The sequence below is a fragment of the Crocodylus siamensis genome, chromosome 1 (assembly GCF_052110815.1).
Source record: "Crocodylus siamensis isolate JL-2025a chromosome 1, ASM5211081v1, whole genome shotgun sequence".
Taxonomy (NCBI): domain Eukaryota; kingdom Metazoa; phylum Chordata; order Crocodylia; family Crocodylidae; genus Crocodylus; species Crocodylus siamensis.
This window is the reverse complement of record NC_143395.1, coordinates 260,759,982-260,782,638: the sequence shown is the minus strand read 5'-3', so window position 1 is coordinate 260,782,638 and position 22,657 is coordinate 260,759,982. Positions and strand designations below refer to the sequence as shown.

General features: G+C 41.8%; 1 protein-coding gene across 1 annotated transcript; it reads left to right on the top strand.

Annotated features, from left to right (window-relative positions):
* Positions 1-600: 600 nt before the first annotated feature.
* On the top strand, positions 601-18,255 carry DNMT3L (DNA methyltransferase 3 like). Its single transcript, XM_090044475.1, has 12 exons — positions 601-892; positions 1,633-1,710; positions 2,152-2,196; positions 3,877-3,956; positions 5,571-5,683; positions 8,213-8,384; positions 10,008-10,010; positions 11,795-11,879; positions 12,737-12,825; positions 14,820-14,895; positions 16,248-16,387; positions 18,166-18,255. Exons 1-12 carry the CDS (start codon positions 814-816, stop codon positions 18,253-18,255), a joined length of 1,050 nt encoding a protein of 349 aa, XP_089900601.1. The 5' UTR covers positions 601-813.
* The last annotated feature ends 4,402 nt before the right edge of the window (positions 18,256-22,657 follow it).

The following is a 22,657-nucleotide window of genomic DNA, read 5'->3' as shown; positions in this document are numbered from 1 at the left end:
GTACCAGTGTTTTCAAACGAAATTAAAAAAATGTGTATAAACTGTGATGTTAGCTAAACTAAAGGATATAACTTTGGTTAAACTCTTCAAGTCCAGAAGTGAAAGCTGTGAGTTATGACAAATCTTTTCCAAATAACACCATTGTGTAAAGGGATGTGTTTGAAAGCCGTGTGGGTCTGAGAGGTAAAGAAATGCAAATCTCTAGCACTCTTGATGCCTTTTATTCCTCCCTGCCTGTCTGGCATCTGACCCCACCAGGGAAGCAGTCCTGCCTTCTCTGCACATCAAAGAGCAGCTCCCAAAGACACTCCTATGGACCCAGGGGGACAGACTTCCCCCTTCAGCCCCCTCTGTGCAGAAATGAAGTTTATTTTAGACCTATAGGAACTTTTTACCATCTTTAATTTTCCCTGAGCCTGAGGAAGGGCGTGTGCTCCACAAAGCTTACAGGGGAGGGAAAAATTTTGTGATGTCTTAGTTGGCCTACTAAAAGGCACCATCTCTGAACCAAGGGTTCTGCATAGCTTCTACAATCCTGAGGGTGATGGGGCGAAGAAGGAAGGCGCTCTGGTCCTCCGGAAGCAGCTGAACTGGAGTAGGTGCGAGTGAAAGCAAGCCCCGCAGTGATGCCTGCACAGTGAGGGGTCTGCAGCAGGCAGGCATTGGCTCTCCCCGGTACAGCCCCTGCCCTTCCCTCTCCCTGTACCGCCCTGGAGGGCTCAGGACCCCCGCGCAGGGCAGCGCCCCGGCCAGCGCGGCCTGACCCACGTGCTGCGCCGCCCCGCGCCGCCCGAGGGCTGTGTGCCTGCCGGCATGGCCCAGGCCGTGGTCCTGTCAGACACGGACAGCACTGAGGACCTGGAGGAGGGGCAGGCCAGCCTGTCTGACATGGGTGAGCTAAGGGAAGGGCTGGAAACGGGCGGGAGGTGGGGGGGGGTCAGTGTCCTCAGCAGGAGCTGCCCGCACAGGGCGAGGGCCCGCGCTCCTCCCGCTCCGCCTGCTGCGAGGCCGGAGGCAAGGCTGGGATCTGAGCGGGGAGCCAGGAAAGGAAAGGCGGTCTCAAAGGTTAATTCCTCATTAGTGAAGGGACGCAGGCAGTGGGGGAGCTGCAGCCCTTTCACGGGTTGCAAGAACATATGAAAGGGTCGCAAACAAACGTTTAACATGGACCGACAACGTTTACAAATGGATTCTCCTCTAGAGGAGGAAACCTTTTCCCTTGCAGGCTGGCGAAGTTCCCGCTGTGCCCCACACCCTCTCCTCACCCCACACACCCACCCCTGGCCTGGGGGGCCGCAGGTCAGGAGTGAGGGATGCTAGGTTGGGAGTGGCCATTGATGTTTACAAATGGGTCCCTGTACAAATCCACTGCTTTAAAATACACACTAGCCCCCAGGATACCCTGTGCCATTTTACACATTGGAATAACAGACTAAATCCCTTTCAGCTAATCTTGCATCTGCCAGGTGTTTGAGGAATGCAGGGGATCGTGGTACCATGATCTAAAGGGATGGGAAAATCAGTAGCACATGGCTACTTGTGCATAGGTCTAGTTCCCTTAGAAAGAAGCAACATTATTAGTAGTGGAGTCACTGTCCAGCAAACTTAACAGGTGCCTGATTTGTCTTGCAGCTGTATCACTTGAGAAAGACAGCACTTCTGATGTGATATCGCTTGGCTCTGTTGAAGAGATAACAAGCCCTAACAGAGGTATCTGTGTTTTCAAAAGAAATTCAAAAAATGTTAACAATTCTACTATAGATAGCCTATCTACTGTTGCAATGCTCTGACCTGCAGCGTCAGCATCATGTCTGCATTTTAAAAACTGGAGCCATGAGACACTAATATGCACTGAAGGTTTCTTATTATTATTTTATACTTGTGTGCATGAGTCAGTGACATTATTTATCAACCAAAAAAATGAAGCACAGGACCAAAAGACCTACCCTTAAAGCCTGCTGCATGCAGAACACACAGGCCCTCTGCTGGAATTTTCCATGTGGAAGAGTTTGTGCAGGATTAGCTCCTACATTTGTCTTAACCTCGTTTTTGCATAGGAGAAAGATAAGCTGTGCCAGCTCTTAAAAGGCGTTTCTTTCTCATTTTTAAGAAAATCAACAATTTCACTAGAATCTTGTTCTTTTTCCCTAGACCATATTGTGCATGAAGTTATCAGAAACCAGAGAAGTATTGAAGGTGAGTAATGCAACTATCTGATGTAAAACACTAGGTGTATTTAGCATGGCATCTAAATTTCCAAATATTACAGTATATATTTGCCAACATGAAAAAAACTAAGCATCCAACTTAAAGCAATAATCAAGCAAAAATAATGAGTAATCAAACATAAAACATACATTTAGAATAATTGTTTGTCATAAATTACTAATCACGGTCACTTTCACTTCAATTCACTAGTTTAAATCTCTTCTAGGTTGGTAATGCCTGAAAGATATTAATATCCAACAGTTCTTTATTGTCCTCTGGCCTCTGGTCTTAGATCATTTTTAATGAATAGGGGCACACAACACATCAATTGGCATTACTGATGCCATTTCAGAAAGGAAAAAGAAATCTGAATGGACATGGAGACAGAGCTGGCTTGTCATGGCTAGCAGAAGTCCTTCCAGGATCATTTGGGAATAGACTGTAGCAGTCCTCAGAACATGTGTTGTGTGATGGTGAATAAATCTGAAGCCAAGAGAAACATGATTGGCTAAAAGACTCTTACATATTTTTGTTTGTTGGGGATCCTTGTTGAACATCTAGCCCTTGAAGACCAAATCCTGTGAATTTTGGGAAGCTGAGACAAGTGACATTAAAATAAAACTCTCAAAAGTAAAGAATTGAACATTTTTAACATTATTTATCTTATCAATACAATACTTCTTTGACTTTTTTAGTAATGTTGACCCTTTCTCTATATTCCTTCAGATGTACAAACTAGAACTATATTTTTAAATATATAGTTTCTAAAGCACTGAGGTATATTCTTGTTCCTGCTTTTCATTTATCATAGATATGTTGAGCAGTATTGATGAGAGATACTAATCTGGAAGCTTCTGTTCTTTAAGGGCATTTATACATGTGCTCTGAGAGGTGGGGAGGCACTTTACTTAAAGTGGCTCCAAAAGCTGCTGTAATTAAAACGCCCAGAGCATCACATGTATCAGCATCCCCATGCTGAAAAATGGCAGCAAGGGTGGTTTCAGTAAAGCTCTTTAAACAAGCTGCCATTTTTCAATGCAGTGACACCAATACACATGATGCTGGAATCTGCTGGAGCACTGTAATTACCACACTCCAGCAGCTGCTCCAATGTGCTGTAATTACAGTGCGCCACAGCAGCCACAGTGCACATATATAGACACCCTAAGTATCAAATCTATGTATGTAGAACCATTGGCGATGCATAGCGGGTGCACTCAGATGTAAGTGCACCCCCTGAGCTTGGTGGTGCACCCCCTGCAAAAAGCGCCGCCAACACTGCTGGCAGTGCCTGCAGGCAGTTGCCACTTGCCACCCCACCACGCTGCACCACCAACACTGCTGGCGGCTTCTGCGGGCAGTCCCTGATCACCGCTGGCCACCACCAATGCTGCTAGTGGCATCTGTGGGTGGTCGCTGACTGCCGGTTGGTGCCCACTGCCAGCACCGCCGTGGCTGCCTGTGGGAGCTCACCATTCGCTGCCACCACACTCCCACCACTGACCACCACTGCTGCCTGAGGGAGTTCACCATGCCCCCGCAGCCTTCTGGAGCATGCGGTATTCATGTGTAAAACTGTACATATTAATGGCACAGGGAGGAATAGGTAAGACAGAAAAACAAATTAAAAGACTAGATATTCTGCATTAAATTATTTTTCTTTCACAGAAATCTGCATCTGCTGTGGCAGTTTTAAGGTTCATACCCAGCATCCCTTATTTCATGGAGGGATTTGTTCTCCATGTACAGTAAGTAGTTGCTGCAGCTCAGTACAGCAGCCATACTCTTTTCATCAGACTTCTGCCTAACAGTGACAAATTTAAGAAGCCTAGTCTAGATAGTTTCCAAGAGGAAAGCAAGAGAAAGCTTAGAGGTGACCTGATCCCGGTCTCCGGATTCTTACAAGAGGAACAGTACAAGATCTTACAAGATTCTTACAAGATCTGACAGTGTACAGATCTTTAATTTGGCATTAAAATGCTTAATAAGAACCAGTATTTAGAAGCTGAAACCAGACCAACTGAAATTAGAAATAAGCTGCACCTTTTTAATGCTGAAGATAATTAACCCATTGGAACAACTTACCATGGCATGTAGGTATGGATTCAATATCATTTTAAGTATTTACATGAAACCTGCATATCTTTTAGAAATGCATTCTATATTTCAGACAAAAGCCTATGGCCTTGATTAGAAAATACTGTATGAGGCTCTAAATCCTGTGTTATTCAGCAGATCAGAAGAGGTAGTCATAGAGACCCATTTTGTCCTTACCATCTATGAGTGAATTACCAGCTATCAACACTCACCTCTATGTCTCACCTCACACCCTTTAGTTCAGCTAACATCACAATTTAACTATACACAAATACAAATAAGTAATACATTTTACAAATTGGAACTAATGAGACACATGACCCAGCTCATGTAGTTGCTCATATTTCTTTTATGTTACTCCATATTCTTCACCATTCTTTGTCAGTATCCAGTAGACATTTCGTTTCACATTCAGCTTCTAGAGCAGTGGTACTCAATCTTTTTCCTATTGGGACCCATTTCCAAAGGTTCATGGCATGTCCCCACCATCACCTCCAACCCCGTCCCTGCCCTTCTCCCCTCACTCCCCGACCATGCTGGTGTCCCTCACTCCCATCCCACAGCCCCTGCCTCCCTAGTCCTGCTGGTGCCCCTCACTCCTGACCTGCAGCCCCCTGTCCTCCCAGCCTTGCTGGTGCTCCTCATTCCTGAACTGCAGCCCCTGCCCCTCCCCTCTAGCCCTGCCAGCGCCCCTCACTCCCAACCCATAGCTCCCTGCCCACCCATTGCTGCTGGAGAGCCCCCAGCTGCCCCATCCTGCTCAGGCAAGAGTGCAGTGGCTGCAGTGGCTCCAGCTTATGCGGGCGGCAGCAGAGCAAGCTGGAGGGAGGAAGGGAGGTCTGTCACAGCCCCTGCCCTGGGCTGGGCCAGCCAGCCTGATCACAGCCCATTCCACCCCCTGAGCAGTATCTCCTGGCCGCTCCATGCCTGCGAGCATCCAGCCTGGCCTTGCAGCTCTCCTCCACCCCATTCCCCCACCACTATGCCCTTGCACAGTTTCCATGCTTTCTTGGGATTGGCATTTCTCAACACATGACTCACAACCCTCTGAAATCTTCTTGCAACCCACTTTTGGGTCACAACCCACAGGTTGGGAAATGCTGTTCTAGGGGATGGAAGCATATCTTGTCATCTGTTTGCAAAGCTCCCTGCATACAAATAGGGCTACCTAAAAAAAGACAGAATACAGTATATCAATGAAGTAAACACCATTATATTTTATAAAATAAATATAGGGTTACAACTATATTTTGATCTTTTTTAAGGAGAACTTTCTGGAAACATTCTTCCTGTATGATGATGATGGCTTGCAGTCTTACTGTACCATCTGCTGCTCAGGAAAGATCCTGCTCATGTGTGATGAACCAACTTGTAACAGGTAAATAGTTTGAGAACATTCAAATTCAGTTCCAAACTTTAACAAAGCCTAAAGGGGCACTTTTGAGGTATGTAGGGTGTAAGGATTTAAATCTGGACCCACTAATAAGAGGAGAGCCACACGCATGATCAGAGGTCAGGAAAACAGATCTTACGATGATAGGCTGAGAGACATGGGACTCTTTAGCCTGGAAAAGCGTAGGCTCAGGGGTGATCTGATGGCCACCTATAAGTTTATCAGGGGTGACCACCAGGATCTGGGGGAACGTCTGTTCACCAGAGCACCCCAAGGGATGACGAGGTCGAACGGTCACAAACTCCTGCAAGACCGTTTCAGGCTGGACATAAGGAAGAATTTCTTTACTGTCCGAGCCCCCAAGGTCTGGAACAGTCTGCCAGCAGAGGTGGTTCAAGCACCTACATTGAACACCTTCAAGAGTAAATTGGATGCTTATCTTGCTGGGCTCCTATGACCCCAGCTGACTTCCTGCCCTTTGGGCAGGGGGCTGGACTCGATGATCTCCCGAGGTCCCTTCCAGCCCTGGTGTCTATGAAATCTGTGAAATAAGTTCTACGTTCATAATCACATTGTTGAAGGCATGCAGGTTCTAAAATGCCCTATGCTCATATGGTTGTGTAAAAGTGATGCTGTAGCCATAATGGTCCTGAAATTATGCAAGAGGCCAGGATTTCTATTGCTTATGTGCATTTAAAACTCACTGTTAGACAACAAATAATTCCAGCGGCATGGTAAGGTTTACTTGCAAACCCTTCACTTACAAACACTTAGCTGTATAGCTCAATAAAGAAAGAAAAACCTGTCAACAAAAATGTGAAGGAAACATTTGGATCACTAAAGAATAGTATATATGGAGAAATGCAAGGCGCTCCACCTCAGGAATAAAAACCCGCATCACGCTTACAGGCTCAGCAATGCAACACTCGCTAGCACCATGACCGCAAGAGACTTGGGGGTCATGACTGACCACAAGATGAATATGAGTCACCAGTGCAATACCACAGCTGGCAAAGTGAACAAAACTCTGGCTTGCATCTACCAATGCATCTCGAGCAAGACCCAGGATGTCATCCTCCCACTATACTTGGCCTTGGTGAGACCACAGCTGGAGTACTGCATCCAATTCTGGGGTCCACAATTTAGGAAGGACATGGAGAAGCTTGAAACAGTCCAGAAGAGACCTATGCACATGATCAGAGGGCAACGGAACAAGTGTAGTGAAGAGAGGCTGAGCGCTATAGGACTCTTTAGCCTGGAGAAGCGCAGGATCAGAGGCGACTTGGTGGCAGCTTATAAGTACATAAGGGGTGTGCATCAGGATCTGGGGGAACGGCTTTTCACCAGAGTTCCCCAGGGGATGACAAGGTGCAATGGTCACAAACTTCTGCAAGACCATCTTAAGCTGGACATAAGGAAAAATTTCTTTACTGTCTGAGCCCCAAGGCCTGGAACAGACTCCCACCAGAGGTGGTGCAAGGACCTACTCTGGATGCTGTCAAAAAACATTTGGACGCTTATCTTCCTCGGATCCTTTGACCCTAGCTGACTTCCTGCCCCTTGGGCAGGGGCCTGGACCCTATGATCTTATGAGGCCCCTTCCAGCCCTAATATCTATGAAATCTATATTTGTACCAATGTATTACATTTAAATTAGTCAAGAGAATAAATTCTCTAGACGTGGCTAAATGATGAGCAGACAACAATGGGAGGAAGGGGATGTTACAAATTCACCAACTATACGTAGAGGAGCCATAGGTAAACTCCTGACCACACTGAAGTCAATGACAAAACTCCCTTGCCTCCAGTATATGCCGTGATTGCAACCTACAACATTTTGCTGAAGTGCTCAGCCCCCAATGTTAAGGCCACTCTTTGGCATGACCTGCTATGGAAGATGTATTTCTAGAAACAATAATCCAGTGAAAAGAAAAACAGGTCAGTTCCCTCCACACAACCAGCAGGAGAGAAAGCCAAATATTTGCCCTTCTTACTAGTTGGCAGCTGCCACTCTTTGAGGTTACTGTAATGTTCAGGGATGTCCTTAACTTAAAAGGGAGGTTGATTTGCTCCTTAGATTTGGTATTAAAATAATATGTGAGTACATTTACCAGACATATCTAGCATGGATGGATATTTCATTGAGAAACCAAATTCCTAGCATTTTGAGTCCCGCCACACAGTGAGTTTTGCATGAAACCTAGAGTTGTTTCTTTGACTCTTTCTTGATGTTGGTTGATTTAAAGATGTGGACAGGGTTGCAGAGGGGATTGCTCACAGATGGTTAGATGCTTTATTGACAGCAGATAGTATCTCAGCATACTCAGTAAAGGATTTCCAAGGGATAATTATTTGGGGTACAACTTTCACAAACAGAAAAGAAGCAAAGCAGTCAACATGAGCCATTGGCTGTGTTAGGGTATGTGGAAAGATAATTTTATGAATAAAGGAATGACATCATTATTATTATTATTATTATTATTATTATTATTATTATTATTATTATTTCCTTAGGGGTTATTGCTTCAAATGCTTGGATGTCCTTGTCAGCCCTGGCACTGCAGAGAAAGTGAAAGCTATGAATACCTGGCTGTGTTTTATGTGCTTGCCTTTGAGCTCTCATGGTTTACTGCAGAAGAAACAAAGATGGCGTACAAAACTGAAATGCTTCTACGATCAGGAGTCTGTAAGAAGAATCTAAATTGAAATATGAAATTAAAGAAATGGGATATCAATACTGGCACAGATGCAACTGCCATCTTATTTTTCTTTCTATATGTCTTTCTAATTGTACAGATGCCTCAATCCTTTTTTTTTTTTTTTTTTTTTGCTAAAATAACTCAAAACTTGGCAGTCCTGACCTTTGAATCATTTAAACATTTTTTTCCACCAAAAGGTTTAAAAGTTGGTGGGGGGAGAGAAATATACTCCTGATTATCCAGTAAGCACACTGATCCTTTAGGGCTTAATCCTATCCCACTTGATAGGCACCTAAATGAACTTAGGTGATCCTATTCTACCTTGCTGCAGTCTCTGAAAAGCGGTTAAAACAAAAGGTGCTTCCTCCTCCTCTCTACTGCTTTCTGTGTAATTTAGTCTTAAGACTAAGATAACAGCAGCCGCATCCACACAAGTAGCAGACTGCACAGTTGTTACTGCACAGTCATTCAGTATTTGCATAACCAAGTACTAAAGTATGCAGTAACCAATGTTACTGCACAGTAGCATCATGTCACAGTTAGTGCCCCCCAAAGCTACTGCACAGTAGCTCATTGCTACTGCACAGTAGCATCTCATGTAGACATGCCCAGCACGTTGCAAAAATAGATGCATTCGTTTTCAGAAACTCAAGAGATATGGAGTCCATTAGGCTTCTAATAAGTGAGTATGATCTGACCCCAAGTGGCCAGCACACACAACACAATAGGCCAAAAGAATGATGGGTTTCATTGATTGTAGAACCATTATAGAAACAATTTCATTTGCAACATAGAATTCAGAACTAGGTTCACCTGTAATGGCTTGCCTTGTTTCCTTTGTACATAAACATTTAAAATGCAGTAGGTGAACCAGGCTCTTACCAATAGAAACAGCTCTAGGGTTTTTACATATATCCCACATTTTTCTGTGCCTGGGCTACAGTTTTCTTCTAGCCAGATGGAGCCATAAAGTACTTACCTCCTTAAAGATACCATCACTTTGGATGCGTTTTGTGTCCAGCAGATGGAAGCAGAGGTCTATCAGCTCTACGGTTAGGGAGAATGTGAAGCTTTGTCATGCAGAAAAAGAAATTTTGAGGGGCCATATTACTGGCCGTATTCCTGAGCAGAACTGCATTGATGTTTTTTTCTGCTGCTGAATCCAAATTAACTTTGAGTTGTGTGAAGTGTTTTTTTAAGAAACAATATGTAGTTACTCATATTGGCATTGGCAATTAACGTAGTGGGATTTCATCCTTATTATCAATTATTCTTACCCTTGATCATACAGTGTTAAAATGTTCGCTGAGAACCTGATCCAAAGAGTACTGAAATCAGTAGAAGTCTTTTTTCTCTAGGCTGATTTCCTCTAGAGCATTAAAAAGCAGGGGTCAAATTTTTGGATCAAATTGGCAGAAATCACAGAGTCAAATATCTACTTTCCTCAGCCCTCCACATTGCCTGTGTTATGTTTCTATGCCTGAAGTACACTGAGGGATTCTGAAACTTGCCTCCTGAAAGCTTTAATAAAGTGCCAGTCAGCCTGGGCTGTAAGTGCTGCATTGTATACTCATGAAATCATAGAAAAGTAGGGCTGGAAAGGACCTCAGGAGGTCATCTAGTCCAATGTCCTGCTCAGCACAGGATTATTCCTAAAACATCCTAAACATGTGTTTATCTAATCTGCTATTAAAAACTTCTAAGGTTGGAGATTCCACAACCTTTCTGGATAGCCTGTCCAAATATTTAAACCTTCACTGTGAGAAAGTTCTATGAATATCCAAACTAAATTTCCTTCACTACAATTTAAGATCACCATCCTCTGTGGCCACAGAGAAGACTACTACCATCCTGTTTATAACCAACCTGCAGGTGTTTGAACACTGTTATCAGATCACCCCTTGCTCTTCTCTTCCCCAGACCGAATAATCACAGGTCTTTCAGCCTTTCCTTCTAAATCAGATGTCTCAGACTCAAAGATCATATTCTGCAGCACTCGTACACCATGGTAATCTTAGGCCATGTTTATACTTTCTATATGATGTAGCAGTTTAGGGTTTGAGAAGAAATTGGTACCAATTAAAACTAGTAATCAAAATTGGATGCTTCCCATTTGCCTGCCATGCACCACTTTATCACAGCAGAGGGAAGTGCCTATCCTGCTTTAAATTGTAAATATTGAAATTGGAGAAAAGGAAGTTGAGATTAAAAAATAAAATGGAACACGTGCATAAAAGAATATTTACAGTATCCTGGAAAGTGATATCTAGATACATGGCTAGATCTAGAATTTTGTAAAGGGGGTGCAGATGGTTTGGTGCATTGTTACATATAACACAGTGCATATGGTTATCAAGTTAAGAAGAAACTAGAAGCTTTACTAATAAGCTAGTGGCCTAGGGATGTATTATTCAGTTTATGATTGGAGCAAACACCAATATAAATGTATAGGAATGAGCATCAATTTGCTATATCGTGTATTATGTATAAAAAACACATCAAACTAGGCAAAAACAATCAAAAGATGTTTAATTGGCCCTGCAGTCATTATAATTAAATGGACATCTCTTTTTTTCAGATTCATAAAACAAAATGTAGTCTTCTTGAGTATCTTGACAGTGCATGGAATGCTTCACTGAAAGTTATTTTCCGACATGAGTTAAGGTTTCCTAGAGTTAAAAATAGTTTGCAAGGCTGTGAAATATAAGCTGAATTACCAGGAGCAGCTAACAGACAGCAAAATTGCAGAAGAAAGGCTAGCTTGGTTAGCTGAACATCAATGCCATTAAAAAGGAAAGAGGGTCAGTAATATCTATGAAATGAAGAGTTTAGAAGAAATCAGGGAGATTACAGTGAGCCATGAAGTCAGTTGACTCCCTCACTGCTGCCTAAACAGAAATACTGCTGTCTGTGCCAAGCAGTTGATTTTCAACTTTGGGTGAAACAGGAATCAAAAGGACACCACTTGGATTCTTGAATCCACCTCTATCTAGGTATGTATTTGCAGTGTACTTTCAAATCAGTATTCTCCCAGGATCTGAAGAACTATAGTTGTTTTATGTAACCGCCTGAAGTTTGGGGACCATGAATGTCCAGTGAAAGGAGGACCCAGTTGGATCCATTTAAAAATGACAGATTATGCACACACGTACATTTCATGTGTAAAAATGAGTACATTCAGTCAAGAACAACATATGAAATTGTCACTTTTCTTCATGCAAAATTACACTTCATGCCTGTGATGCTATTAGTGTGATGATGCATTTACATCATAAACTGACTGTCAGATAAACATAACCATGTGCTTCTTATCCTTAATTATTAGTGCACAGTTTTGACTGTTCACATAACTGAATAGCTTGTGCAAACAAGGATTTTTATTTTATATATATAATAGAACCACTTCAAAATTTATCGGCCTGTACCTGCATGGGACCGAAAACCAATCAGCATTCTCTCCCTTTTTGATAATATTACACCAGGTAAGTGTATATATGACATCAACAATTAATTTTACTCCTTATCATTCAATATGATGTGTGCGCGCACACACACACACACACACACACACACCCTCCTACACATTAAAGATTTATGTCTAGCTTTAGAAATTTTCAAAAATTTGTGTTGAATATTTTTTACAAAAAGTGACTTTAAAAAAGAATGAACTGCTTAGGAAAGACCTTTTCAACATCTTTTGCATATACATTTTTAATAATGTTAATTATATTTTCTCCTTTACATTTTTCCTTGAAACATTATCAAAACAGCCATCAAAATAATGTATTGGTGTTTTCTATTACATTTAGATATAAAAAATAACAAAACATTGTGGGAAAAAACATAAAATCTGGTCCATTTCAAAACCTTTAAATTAAAGTTTCTTTCATTTAAAAAGTGGTATCATCATTAGAACCAATGGCTACACTCTGCATAGGTTTGTTCAAAATTCTTCCATTCATAGTTCATCCAGATGTAGCCATTTCTAGAACACTGCATAATGTTTAGATAGTTTGTTCTGATATTTACAATTCAGCTTTTGGCATGTTCTTTGCTTCAACGCACACACTTCAACAAATTCTACTCACCTATGCAATGTCTGCAAATGTAAATACCCAGCTCTATCCCATAAGAGCTATCTGCTTAAATTTTAATTTCCACAATGTTCCATAAGACCCTGATCAAGCAAGGTAATCAACTATAGGCTTAACTTGAAGCACAGAAATAATCCTACTAATCTCAGACTTAAAGTTAGACATGTACTATAACTCCTTGTAGAATGAAGACCGTGCTCCTAATGCCACTACTAAACAATCTATTTCTAATCTCCACTCTTTAGAGATGAAAAGTATTGGATTTTTGGATAGCAGCCTGGGGAACGGCAGGTTGAAATATTTACATGATGTCACCAATATTCTAAGGATGAATGTAAGTACAATGCAGAAAACCCCTTGAGTTAACAATGCACTACCCCGATTATTGATTGCTGTGTTATGTTTTGAGGGATGCTGCCCCACTCATACCCCTTACAGAGGCTTGGGAAACATTAACAGAAGCAGAACCTTCATCTTTCCATGGGAAGAAAGCAGGAAGGATAAAGAAAGTCTGTGCAAGGGATCCTTGCAGTCTCAGCTGGATTTCTGTTCAAGAGTTGTCCTCATCATCATGACAGAGAGGGGAACTGATAGCACAACAGGAAGAAGCTGGGTTTTGGAGACTGTGTCTGCAAACTATGTGGATCCAGCGGCTAAAATCTTCCTGAATTGAATATGAAACAGGTTCTAGACACTGCCACAGCTATGTGCTTCAACTATCTAAACTGGGTGATGGCTGAGTGATACTACAATGTGGATCCAAGTTGAGAAGTGAAAGCATGAAATTCTTGGATTACAGCCTTCTTTCTGAAGGTCTGATCAAATGTCCACTGGAATCAGTGGGAGCTTTTACATTGATTCCAACAAGCACTGAATCAAGTTCTTAAATTTTAAACTCTTGAGAGTGGATATCCTGCCTTCTTATGTATTTGTACAGCACCTACCATTAGGTCCAGTGGGCTATACACTTCAAACAGTAAATAATTCCATTGCCCACTGCCTGGAGAGGGTCCTACTAGAAGATCTTCTGGCTTGATCCATGTGGGCAGAGAATGGAAATCTGGCCTCATGGTTATCAAGCCAGACCTAATATAATATGAAAAATGTAGAATCTCTTTTCATTTAAATATGTGACTCAACCAAGAACATAGTGCAAGGATTTAGTCAAGTCACCGTAACCTCCCCCGCTCCGGGGATCTGAGATACTCCACTTAACATCAGTATTTTCGTTTGCATCAGCAGAATATCAGAGTGAAATCTTACAGAAATCCAAGTCAGTCTGGAAGCACTTCCGCTCATGCAATCCTCACTTGCATGCAGAAACCACATAGCCAAAGTGTATGTAATTTCAGTAATGAACAAATAACGTAACTCACACCGCATTTTGCATGTCATAACCCTGCCCATTCATAACACTGCCATTGGCTTCTCCACACTGTTAGCTCTTATAACATTTTGTTCTAGGGTACTATATAGCAAAGCCTTGCACTCTGCCCAGGCCAGTCTTTTCCTGTATTATACCAACTTCAACAGAAGGGCAGAGACATAGAATAACATTTTCTTTCCCATTTTCGTGGAGCTAACTACATTAACCCCATGTATTTGCAATTTCCTCACTGCCCCATGACTTTCAGGGCGGCACACAGTCCTTGTTAGCTGATACACTCTCTTCAAACTCCTGCCTCTGGATTTTCATTGAGTTGCATATACAACAGTAATGTGAAAAATTTCACATAAAAGTGACTAGAGCACCAAATTGCACATGCACCAATAGAGATAACATCTGGAAAATGCAGCCTTCCATAATCAGATTTCAAACCATCGAAGTCAGGTCAGAAGTGAGAGTTGGTCATTTTTTCCAAGTGTGTAGAGCAGCTACTATTATTAAGCAAGAGCGTTGGGGAAGCTACAGAAGTTACACATCAAGCACCATCTTGGAACATGGTTGTCTGAACTGACGGTTCTAGTCAATACCAAGAGTCTGGTTGTTCTTCTGTGAGAGCAAAGTAATGACTGTACAATACTAATGTAAATGTTAAACATAAGCTCTCCTTGCGATTATAAGACTATGTAATATTCTGTGACTGGGAGGGATTCCTGGTGATGTTCAAACTATTTTTGCATGGCACTATCCAGGTGAGAAACTACTGTGGTGTGGGGGCTACAGATCATTTTAGGTTGTCTTGTATTTAGAGTCTTACCTTATGCCTATCACCTTGGTATGTGAATGTCCATAAGCAAGTACTACTTCCATTTCAATGTAAAGCATTATCAGAATATGAACATTTTAAAAAACAAAAAGTTTTGAAATCTGTACAATTTCATCAGGTAAAAGAATGGGGTCCTTTTGATTTCATATTTGGTTCTACTCCTCCAGTTGGAAATTCATATGATCATCCTCCCGGTAAGAAATGCAATGGGTTATAAATTGGTATGTAAAGCATTAATCCTATAGAGTTAGATCATCAGTTGTACTGCTTATGCCACAATTGAGGAGATGGGGCAGGAAAAGCGGCGATTATAATTCCCAGACTTATTGAAAGACAAGTTTGGTATCACTATAATTGAGAGATGTCTGAGGACAGCTCTAAATTACACTAGCGTCTGCTGTGTCAGCCAGCCTACAAAATCACAGTACAATCTGACTATACTTTTTAATATAAATATTAAAATATACTCTGTGTTACAGGGCTTGGACGTAGGAGTTTTAAGGAAGTGTACACCAGTCAGGAATTTCAGATGCTTTGTGCTGTTATGGCACAAAGAGGTGACGGCACAGCCCACAAGCTGTCAACTCTGTTATGGCACGCAACCTTATATTTTCCTCCTCTTTTATTGTGTAATGCTTCGAGAGAATTTACTATAATATCTGATTAGCACTTCGCCTGTTTTAGCATGCTCACAATTTGTACGTTTTTCTGCACAGTGATATGTAGTTACAGATTTCAAGAACTGTGTTCACTAGCTGTGTCTCTTCATCTAGTAATGTAGACGTGTTTCCTAAAGGACTCCCCTATCTCAGCAGTAGAAGCCGGATTCTGTCTCCCTGTTACATAAGGCAGGTGTGCAGTTAAAGCTGTGGGAGTCGGTAGCTTCCCCACGTAAAGGCTGTCCAGCCCTTTCTGAACAGGGCTGCATTTCAGAATATCTGTACTTGCTAAGACTGCTCCTAGGGGAAACAGAAACAGCTTAAGCATCCTAGAGTTGTGGTGGATGGTGTCATGAGGAGAAATTATGTGGCACCCTATAACAACAGGTGTATCAGCCTCCACACTTCCCTGAGGTACAGCATCTTTCTCTTAAGTGGTGAGGAAGTCTTCATACGCTGCCCAGAACAAAGATTATGTGCCATTTGCTGAACTGAATCCTTTGTCACCAAAAGGATCATTAATTATTTGCAACTCAAACTGGCCTGTATCCCACATGGAAACTGGTACCAAATGCAGACCTGGTAGAAGCAGTTGCAGATTCATATCAATGACCTTGAACCTGATATGAAATCTGGCCCCTGGAATCTCTCTCTGCTGTACAGTACTTCCATAAAAGAGCTAATGTTACAAAAAAACTGTACAGTTGAGTGCAGAAGTGGTACTCATGAGTGTGGTATTCACACTAGTTTTCAGTCTTCCTGTGCTGCTTTTTATTACGCTCACACAGAGGTTCTCAGCCTCTGTTCTGGGGCTGCAGCGTCCATATGCCAAACACTGTAGGTTGAGGGCCAAGTCTATGCTCTCTTGTCATCCCCTCTCCTCTCAGCATGGTACTTCTATCAATATTACCGGATTCTACAATATGGGAAACCCCTAGAGAACAGTGAGAGGCCATTCTTTTGGATGTTTGTGGATAATCTGGTGCTGACAGAAGAAGACAGAGATACAGCATCTCGATTCTTTAAGGTACACAGAAAATGCATTTCCTCCCCACATAACTGTTGCTCATTATTGTCATCATTATTGCTCATCATTATTATCATATTTCTCCTTTGTGTTTAGCCAGTGGGTCTCTTCATATTGCAACTTATATTGTTTTTCAAGAATGATAACGCACTGCCCTATGGAAAACCCAACTTACTTCTTGAGCTGTGCCTGTAAAGGAAAAAAGGCAACTTGTGGAGGAAAAGGAGTGCTTCATGCTATTCAAAATGTATTCCATCCTATCTGATTAAGGAGCAGAAATAGGCACAATCCAAGACGTTTGGATTGGGCTCTGAATGTAAATTTGAAGCAAGGGTACAGAGGAGAAGAATGGTTAAGAGCCCAGATTCTGACTCAGATCCATCTGCTTAAGATTATTAAATCCAGATCTGAACTGCCTAAAAGTCTGCAAGAGGCTATATACACAATTCTAGATTAGACTTATCTCTGTTAAATCCTGGAAGTGGACGTTCCAAGAAAGGCATGCATGCAATCGAAATACTTGTGTGTACCACAAAAAACGGAAAGTTTCTCTGCTTGTGCTGCCCATACGAGCCAAGAAACCACTAGGAAAGATGTTAGTCAGATGTTAGTCAACATGTTTTTCAGTTCTGAGTTTACAGCACAGCTCATTCAAGAAGCTCAAACTTTTACAACCCATAACTGATCCACACATCTACAGTCCTTCAAAACTGAGGAGATCTGTAGGATGCAATATGAGCAACACTATCAGCCATCCAGGCTGCCTTGCCAATTTCTGATGAGAGATGGATTATTTATAGTCTTACAGTATTATTGGCTGAAGAACAGCAACATATTCATCACAGTCTTCTTGATTATAAGAGGCAAGGCCTGATATATGAGGACCCGATGGTCAGAAAGGATGAGCACCAGCTGATCCTGCTGACTACACTAGAAACTGTAGCTGCTCATCTTTGAAAAAAAATCAGGAAGCAGTCAGCACAGAACACAAACGGTACCCAGAAACAATGCCACCTCTTAGAAGTAGCCAAATAACCAAAAACGATGCGAGTGAAAATGGCATGTACAATAGGTGTATTTGCTGGAGAGATGTGAAAGCTGAATATGGAAGGAAAGTACCACCAATAATAAAACTCAAACTATGTTAAACCTCTTGCAATTTCTAGGTAGCCTCACACAATACTTTTAATGAGTTATGAGTAACTTGAAGGTCAACAGTTCTGTTCCCTTTTCTGCATTGTAATTTATAAAAATTAATTTCTTTCTAGAAATACTAGTCTCTCTTTGTCCAATACACAACTGCTTGTTGCCATTCTAGAATGTATATAGAGGGAGAGAGAGCACAATCCTTACCCACAAAAGTGAATAGGACTACTGTGTAAGTACTATACTCACCAGAGTTGGCCAGAAAAGGGAGGAAATTGTAAAAAAAAATCTGCACCTTTTTAATTCAAAAGCTCTTGACCAGCTCTATAACTTTAGGGAGACAAAAAGTTATAAAGTTAATCAAACAACAGGAAAAACTATCAAAAATGTTCTGATCTATTTTTTTGTTTTTTCAAAATTAAAATGTTATTGAAATTTCAAGTTTGCAAAGTTTAGGCCAGCTTTTCTGCTTTTCTACTCAAACAAAAGGCTGTCCCAGTCTAACCCAAAATTAATACAATAAAAAATGGAAAGCTAACTAGGTATGTATCCTAACCAGTATGTAAAATCAGATTAATACTTGACAGATGTTTAGCCCTAAAACATTCACACAGTTTTCTCTTTAAAAAAAGACAGAGGCAGTGACTGTGCACAGGGAACATGGAGAAACTATCCAGAATGCTGTGATCATATGGAGTAACATACCATCTGTTAAGAGGTGATGTACCAGTTTGTTTTCCAGAATTTTAAGGAATAGATTATCATTGATTGAAAGAAAATGAAGGCCTCAAGGAGTTTCTGAACATGTCCATCCTCTGACCCTTCCAAAGTTTCAGTGACCTATAACTGTGCATTATCCTTCCACTCTCTTTCCATAGTTCCCACATTGCCACATCTGCAAGCAAGCCAAACTTGTACCGTGAGTTTGGAAGACATTCAGACACAGATGAAACAGGTTCCATTCACTTAAGTGGTTTAATTAGGCAATATCCTAAGCAGCAGCCACTCCTAAAGCCCAAGTCAGCAATTTGGGAATGGGACTTCAGCAAAAAAAAGAATTGGAGAATTCTACCTCTCTTCATGTAAACCCTCAGTTCTCCAGTTCAGCTTGTTTGTATTGGCCTCTCATTCTCACTTTTTAAGAGCTACATACATTATCCTCCAGATTGTGAACATATGCCAATGTTAGGGTTGACCCTGAGATGCACTGAATACCCAAAAACTATTGTGGGTTTGTTTTTTTACCTTAACGTTTGCAGTCAGGTAGGAAACTTATTGATACAGATTTCATGATAAAAATACCAATGAAACCTCCGTTTGATCTATTGAGCTATAAGACACTGGAAAATCAGTTATAGAACCCACACAAATGCTAATATTAGCACTTCAGAAAGTACTCCTAGGAGGAACACAGATTTCTCACAGATTCTGACTTAAAACCATCTCATATTTTCTGGCTTTCCCAAGTGTCTTTCAGCAAAATTGTCTTCTGAGAACTGTATCACTTAAGGCATGAACTCCACAATGATGCTGCTAGGGCATATCCACAACCCCACCTCTGGTCTTGCATATCAAAAACAGTTCTTTTAGACAGTTCTGAACTCTATAACGAACCTGCTTTCTTTCAATACTCATTAATGACACATGAGCCAAATTTTTGGTTAATTGACTCATCAGCACAGTGGTGCCATTTCAGGCATATTGAGGTCTTAGATATATTTCCACCTATTACAGCATCTGTGAAGAGTTGCTACTGCTAAAAAAACAATCTTCAGCCTTTGAAAATGTTTCAAACCAGTGGGGGTGGTTTTCATGTCATTAAGTGAAATAAAGTTATCCATTACTTGTTTGGTAATCTGGAGCCTAGTTCCACCAGCTTATTCAGCAGCCCCATTACATAGATGGCACTAACTGAATGGGTTGCATCCGTGAGGGCTGGAGAAAACGAAAGTTTCACCAACTAATGAGCAGTTCATAACCCAACACCCTTTGGCCCTTATCTAGCATAGACAAATACACATTTTCAGCATTAAGCACAGTGATAGACTCACCAAAACTGGTGACAAGCTTAAAGCTTTTTTTTAAAGTATCAAGGCTTTGCTGGACCAGGACCAGAGTGCATAGCATCTTCCAGGATTAAACCCATGCACCAGAGATATTTTGGAGAACATTTTGTGAAAGGAACTTTCTGATATTTTTAATTATTTTTTTTTAAAGCAAATATTCTCTCTCAGACTTAAATGTGGACTTGCATCTTCTGGCCAAGAACATCATCCGAAAAAGAATTCTCTCTCAACAACCAGCCACTCTAGTGAAGAAGTTTTTTCTTCCCCTGAAGGAGTATTTTAAATGTTTTTCATAAGAAGTTCTTCCCATGCCATATCAATGACCCAGATCATCCCCTAATACTAAAAAGGTTTCTATGCCATGTAAAGATCATTTATGGCCTGATCCAAAGTTCACTGAAGTAAATGGGATTTTTTTTCACTGGCTCTTATGGGCTTTGGCTCAGGCCTGTATTGGAGAACTGCTCATTTATATTTATTTGTTAATGATGTATAATTTTCTCTCTTGTCTTGCATGGGGCTATTACTTGCTTTTCCTTTGTTATTTGGTAGGTTGCTGAAGTTTCTATTATAATATTTAGTTCTTCTGAATGAGAGTACATGCACTATTTTTTGACATTTTATAATTAACAGCCCACTGCAGCCATGATTCTTCACATGCAGAGGCATATCTGATTCTTTTCTCAAATGAGCATCCCATTAAACTACACATCCTTAATAATATTCCACCTTGATTGACAGATCAGTAGAATTATATTTAAAGACACCTGATTTATATTGCTTTTACTTTAATACTAGGTCTAAACACATCTCCTACCTAACTGCTAACATAATAGAAAATATCGGAAGGGTTTATGTTTACAAATTGTGACTTAAATGTTGTGGACTTAGGCCTAACCAGTTTGATGTCATTAAGAGAAAAAAGGACTGTACAATATAATGAATCTGAAGGAAGCAAAATTCATTAATGTAAAAATACTAAACATTATTTTGAAGAATAATAATAATAAAAGATTCAGCATGTTGGAAATACACAATAATATTTTTATCTTGTTTTAAAACTTGTATATTTAAAGTAAAGCTGTTTTATTAAAAAGTTAATAGAAAATAGGATCCAGATGATAATCAGAAAAAAACATAAATCTCCTCAGAGTTTAAAAGAGAAAATAAAGCAAATTTGGCAAATGGTGAACTGTGTGTTATACAGTAACGTTAAGTTCTGAATGACCTCAGTTCATATTAGCCACAGTAGAGGTTCAGGGATCTCAGCCCCTGGCAGCGCTGCAAGGTCAGGTTCTAAATGAGCAGCATGGAATCTAGCACAACTCACAGCATGCAAACACTTGGGAACAGAAATCTTCACATACAAGCAAAATGGACCTAGATACCAAAGAACCTCTGCACAAGGATATGTACAGTCCAACCCATTTACTACTGTCCATAAGCAGATTGGAAAGGAGCTACTGGTAATGATCACAGAGTGGTTCTGAAGCTTCATAGATTTGATAGATGTTAGGGCTGGAAGGGACCTTGCAAGATGGTTGGGTATAGCCCCCTGCCCAAAGGGCAGGAAGTCAGTTGGAGTCAGATGACCCCAGGAAAGTGAGCATCCAGGCATTTCTTGAATGTATCCAAAGTAGGTGCTAGCTGGTAACTTTTGTGGGGCCCTCCCAGTGGGACCTCCATTTTCAGGAGCCCTTAACTAGCCAGCGGGGGCTCCCCTCCCCTGTGGGAATCCTTTTGCCAGGCAACGGATGGCCTCCAGGCCGGGAGGGTGCTCCTTGTCCTCTGCACCAAACTGATCTCTCACCTGTGGTGGGCTTTGGATGGGGGGGGGGGTCACTGTCCCCTGGAACAGGGCTCCACCATGCAGGGCTTCTGGAGTCTCTGGCTTAGCCCTGCCTGCTGGCTCAGTAGCCGAAGCACCATCTGGTTCCCTGGACTCAACCTTTTGCTATGGGTTGGAGGCCTGGGCCGCCTCATGCAGCACCAGGCTCGGTCCGCTCCCAGACCCTCCATGCAGCACCTCCTGCACCAAGCTCCCAGCCTTGTTCCAGGGGTTGAGGACCTGAGCCACCCAAGTGCCCCAAAGACCCTGCTCCATGCACTGGCCTGTGCACCATGTCTCTGGCTGCACACCAGAGGTTGCAGACCCGAGCCACCTCATGCAGCTCCCAGGGTCTGGACGCCGTGCTGTGCACCGAGAGCCTAGCCACTGGAGCCATCCGCCGTTCCCTGCTGATGGAAGCCTTCACAGGCACTTCCAAGCTACTGCTTCGCCCTGCTGAGCAGCTCTCCTCAGCTCTTCTAAGATCCACTTTTCTCTCTTCTCTGTCCCAGATGCATCTCCCTTGTGCTGGGCATGCAACTCCTTTTATACGCTCCAGGGCTCCGCCCCTGAAGTCTTCCAGACCTGACAGTGTTGCAGTCTTCAGTCAGGTCCATGGGGGGAGGGAGCTCCTCTTCCCCTCCCCTCAGGAAAGGGGCCTGACTTAACTCCTTTTGCTGCCTCCTGATTGGTGGATGGGCTCCACCAATCAAACAACAAAATTTCAAGCCTGGGACTCAACCCAAGCTCTGAAAGGCAAGCCTGCTATGCATGCTTAACTTTACAGCCCTGAGTAGTCCCACTAACATTAAATGTGCATATGTATCTTGGTCAAACAATATTATTTTCAGGGAGACTATGAAACCACAGAGGAAGGTTCAAATAATGACCTTCATTACCATTAAAATTAAAAGCAAATGCACCCCTGTGATATACTTCCACTGAAGGATAGTTACTGTCAATAATTCTTGCAAGTGATCTGATGTAACCACTGAGAGTTTAGCAAGACATTTTCACTTAGTACAAATTTAGTATCATTAACTATTTGCAAGTACTTGATAGCTGGCATGAAATCTGCCTAATTATTTCCATTGTGTCATACAAATAACTCTTACACCATCTTAACCTTTGGGTGTGTGATACAGCTGCTTCTGCTTTTGTGGGTGCGTGGGCTGGGCAGGCATCCATGGTTCCTATGAGTAGGCGTAAGAGAAGCGTAAGCATCTGCTG

Coding starts and splice junctions, on each gene's coding strand:
- DNMT3L (XM_090044475.1), top strand. CDS start 814: ATGGCCCAGGCCGTGGTCCTGTCAGACACGGACAGCACTGAGGACCTG. Junction 2,197..3,876: donor AAACCAGAGAAGTATTGAAG/GTGAGTAATGCA, acceptor TTTCTTTCACAG/AAATCTGCATCTGCTGTGGC. Junction 3,957..5,570: donor GGATTTGTTCTCCATGTACA/GTAAGTAGTTGC, acceptor ATCTTTTTTAAG/GAGAACTTTCTGGAAACATT.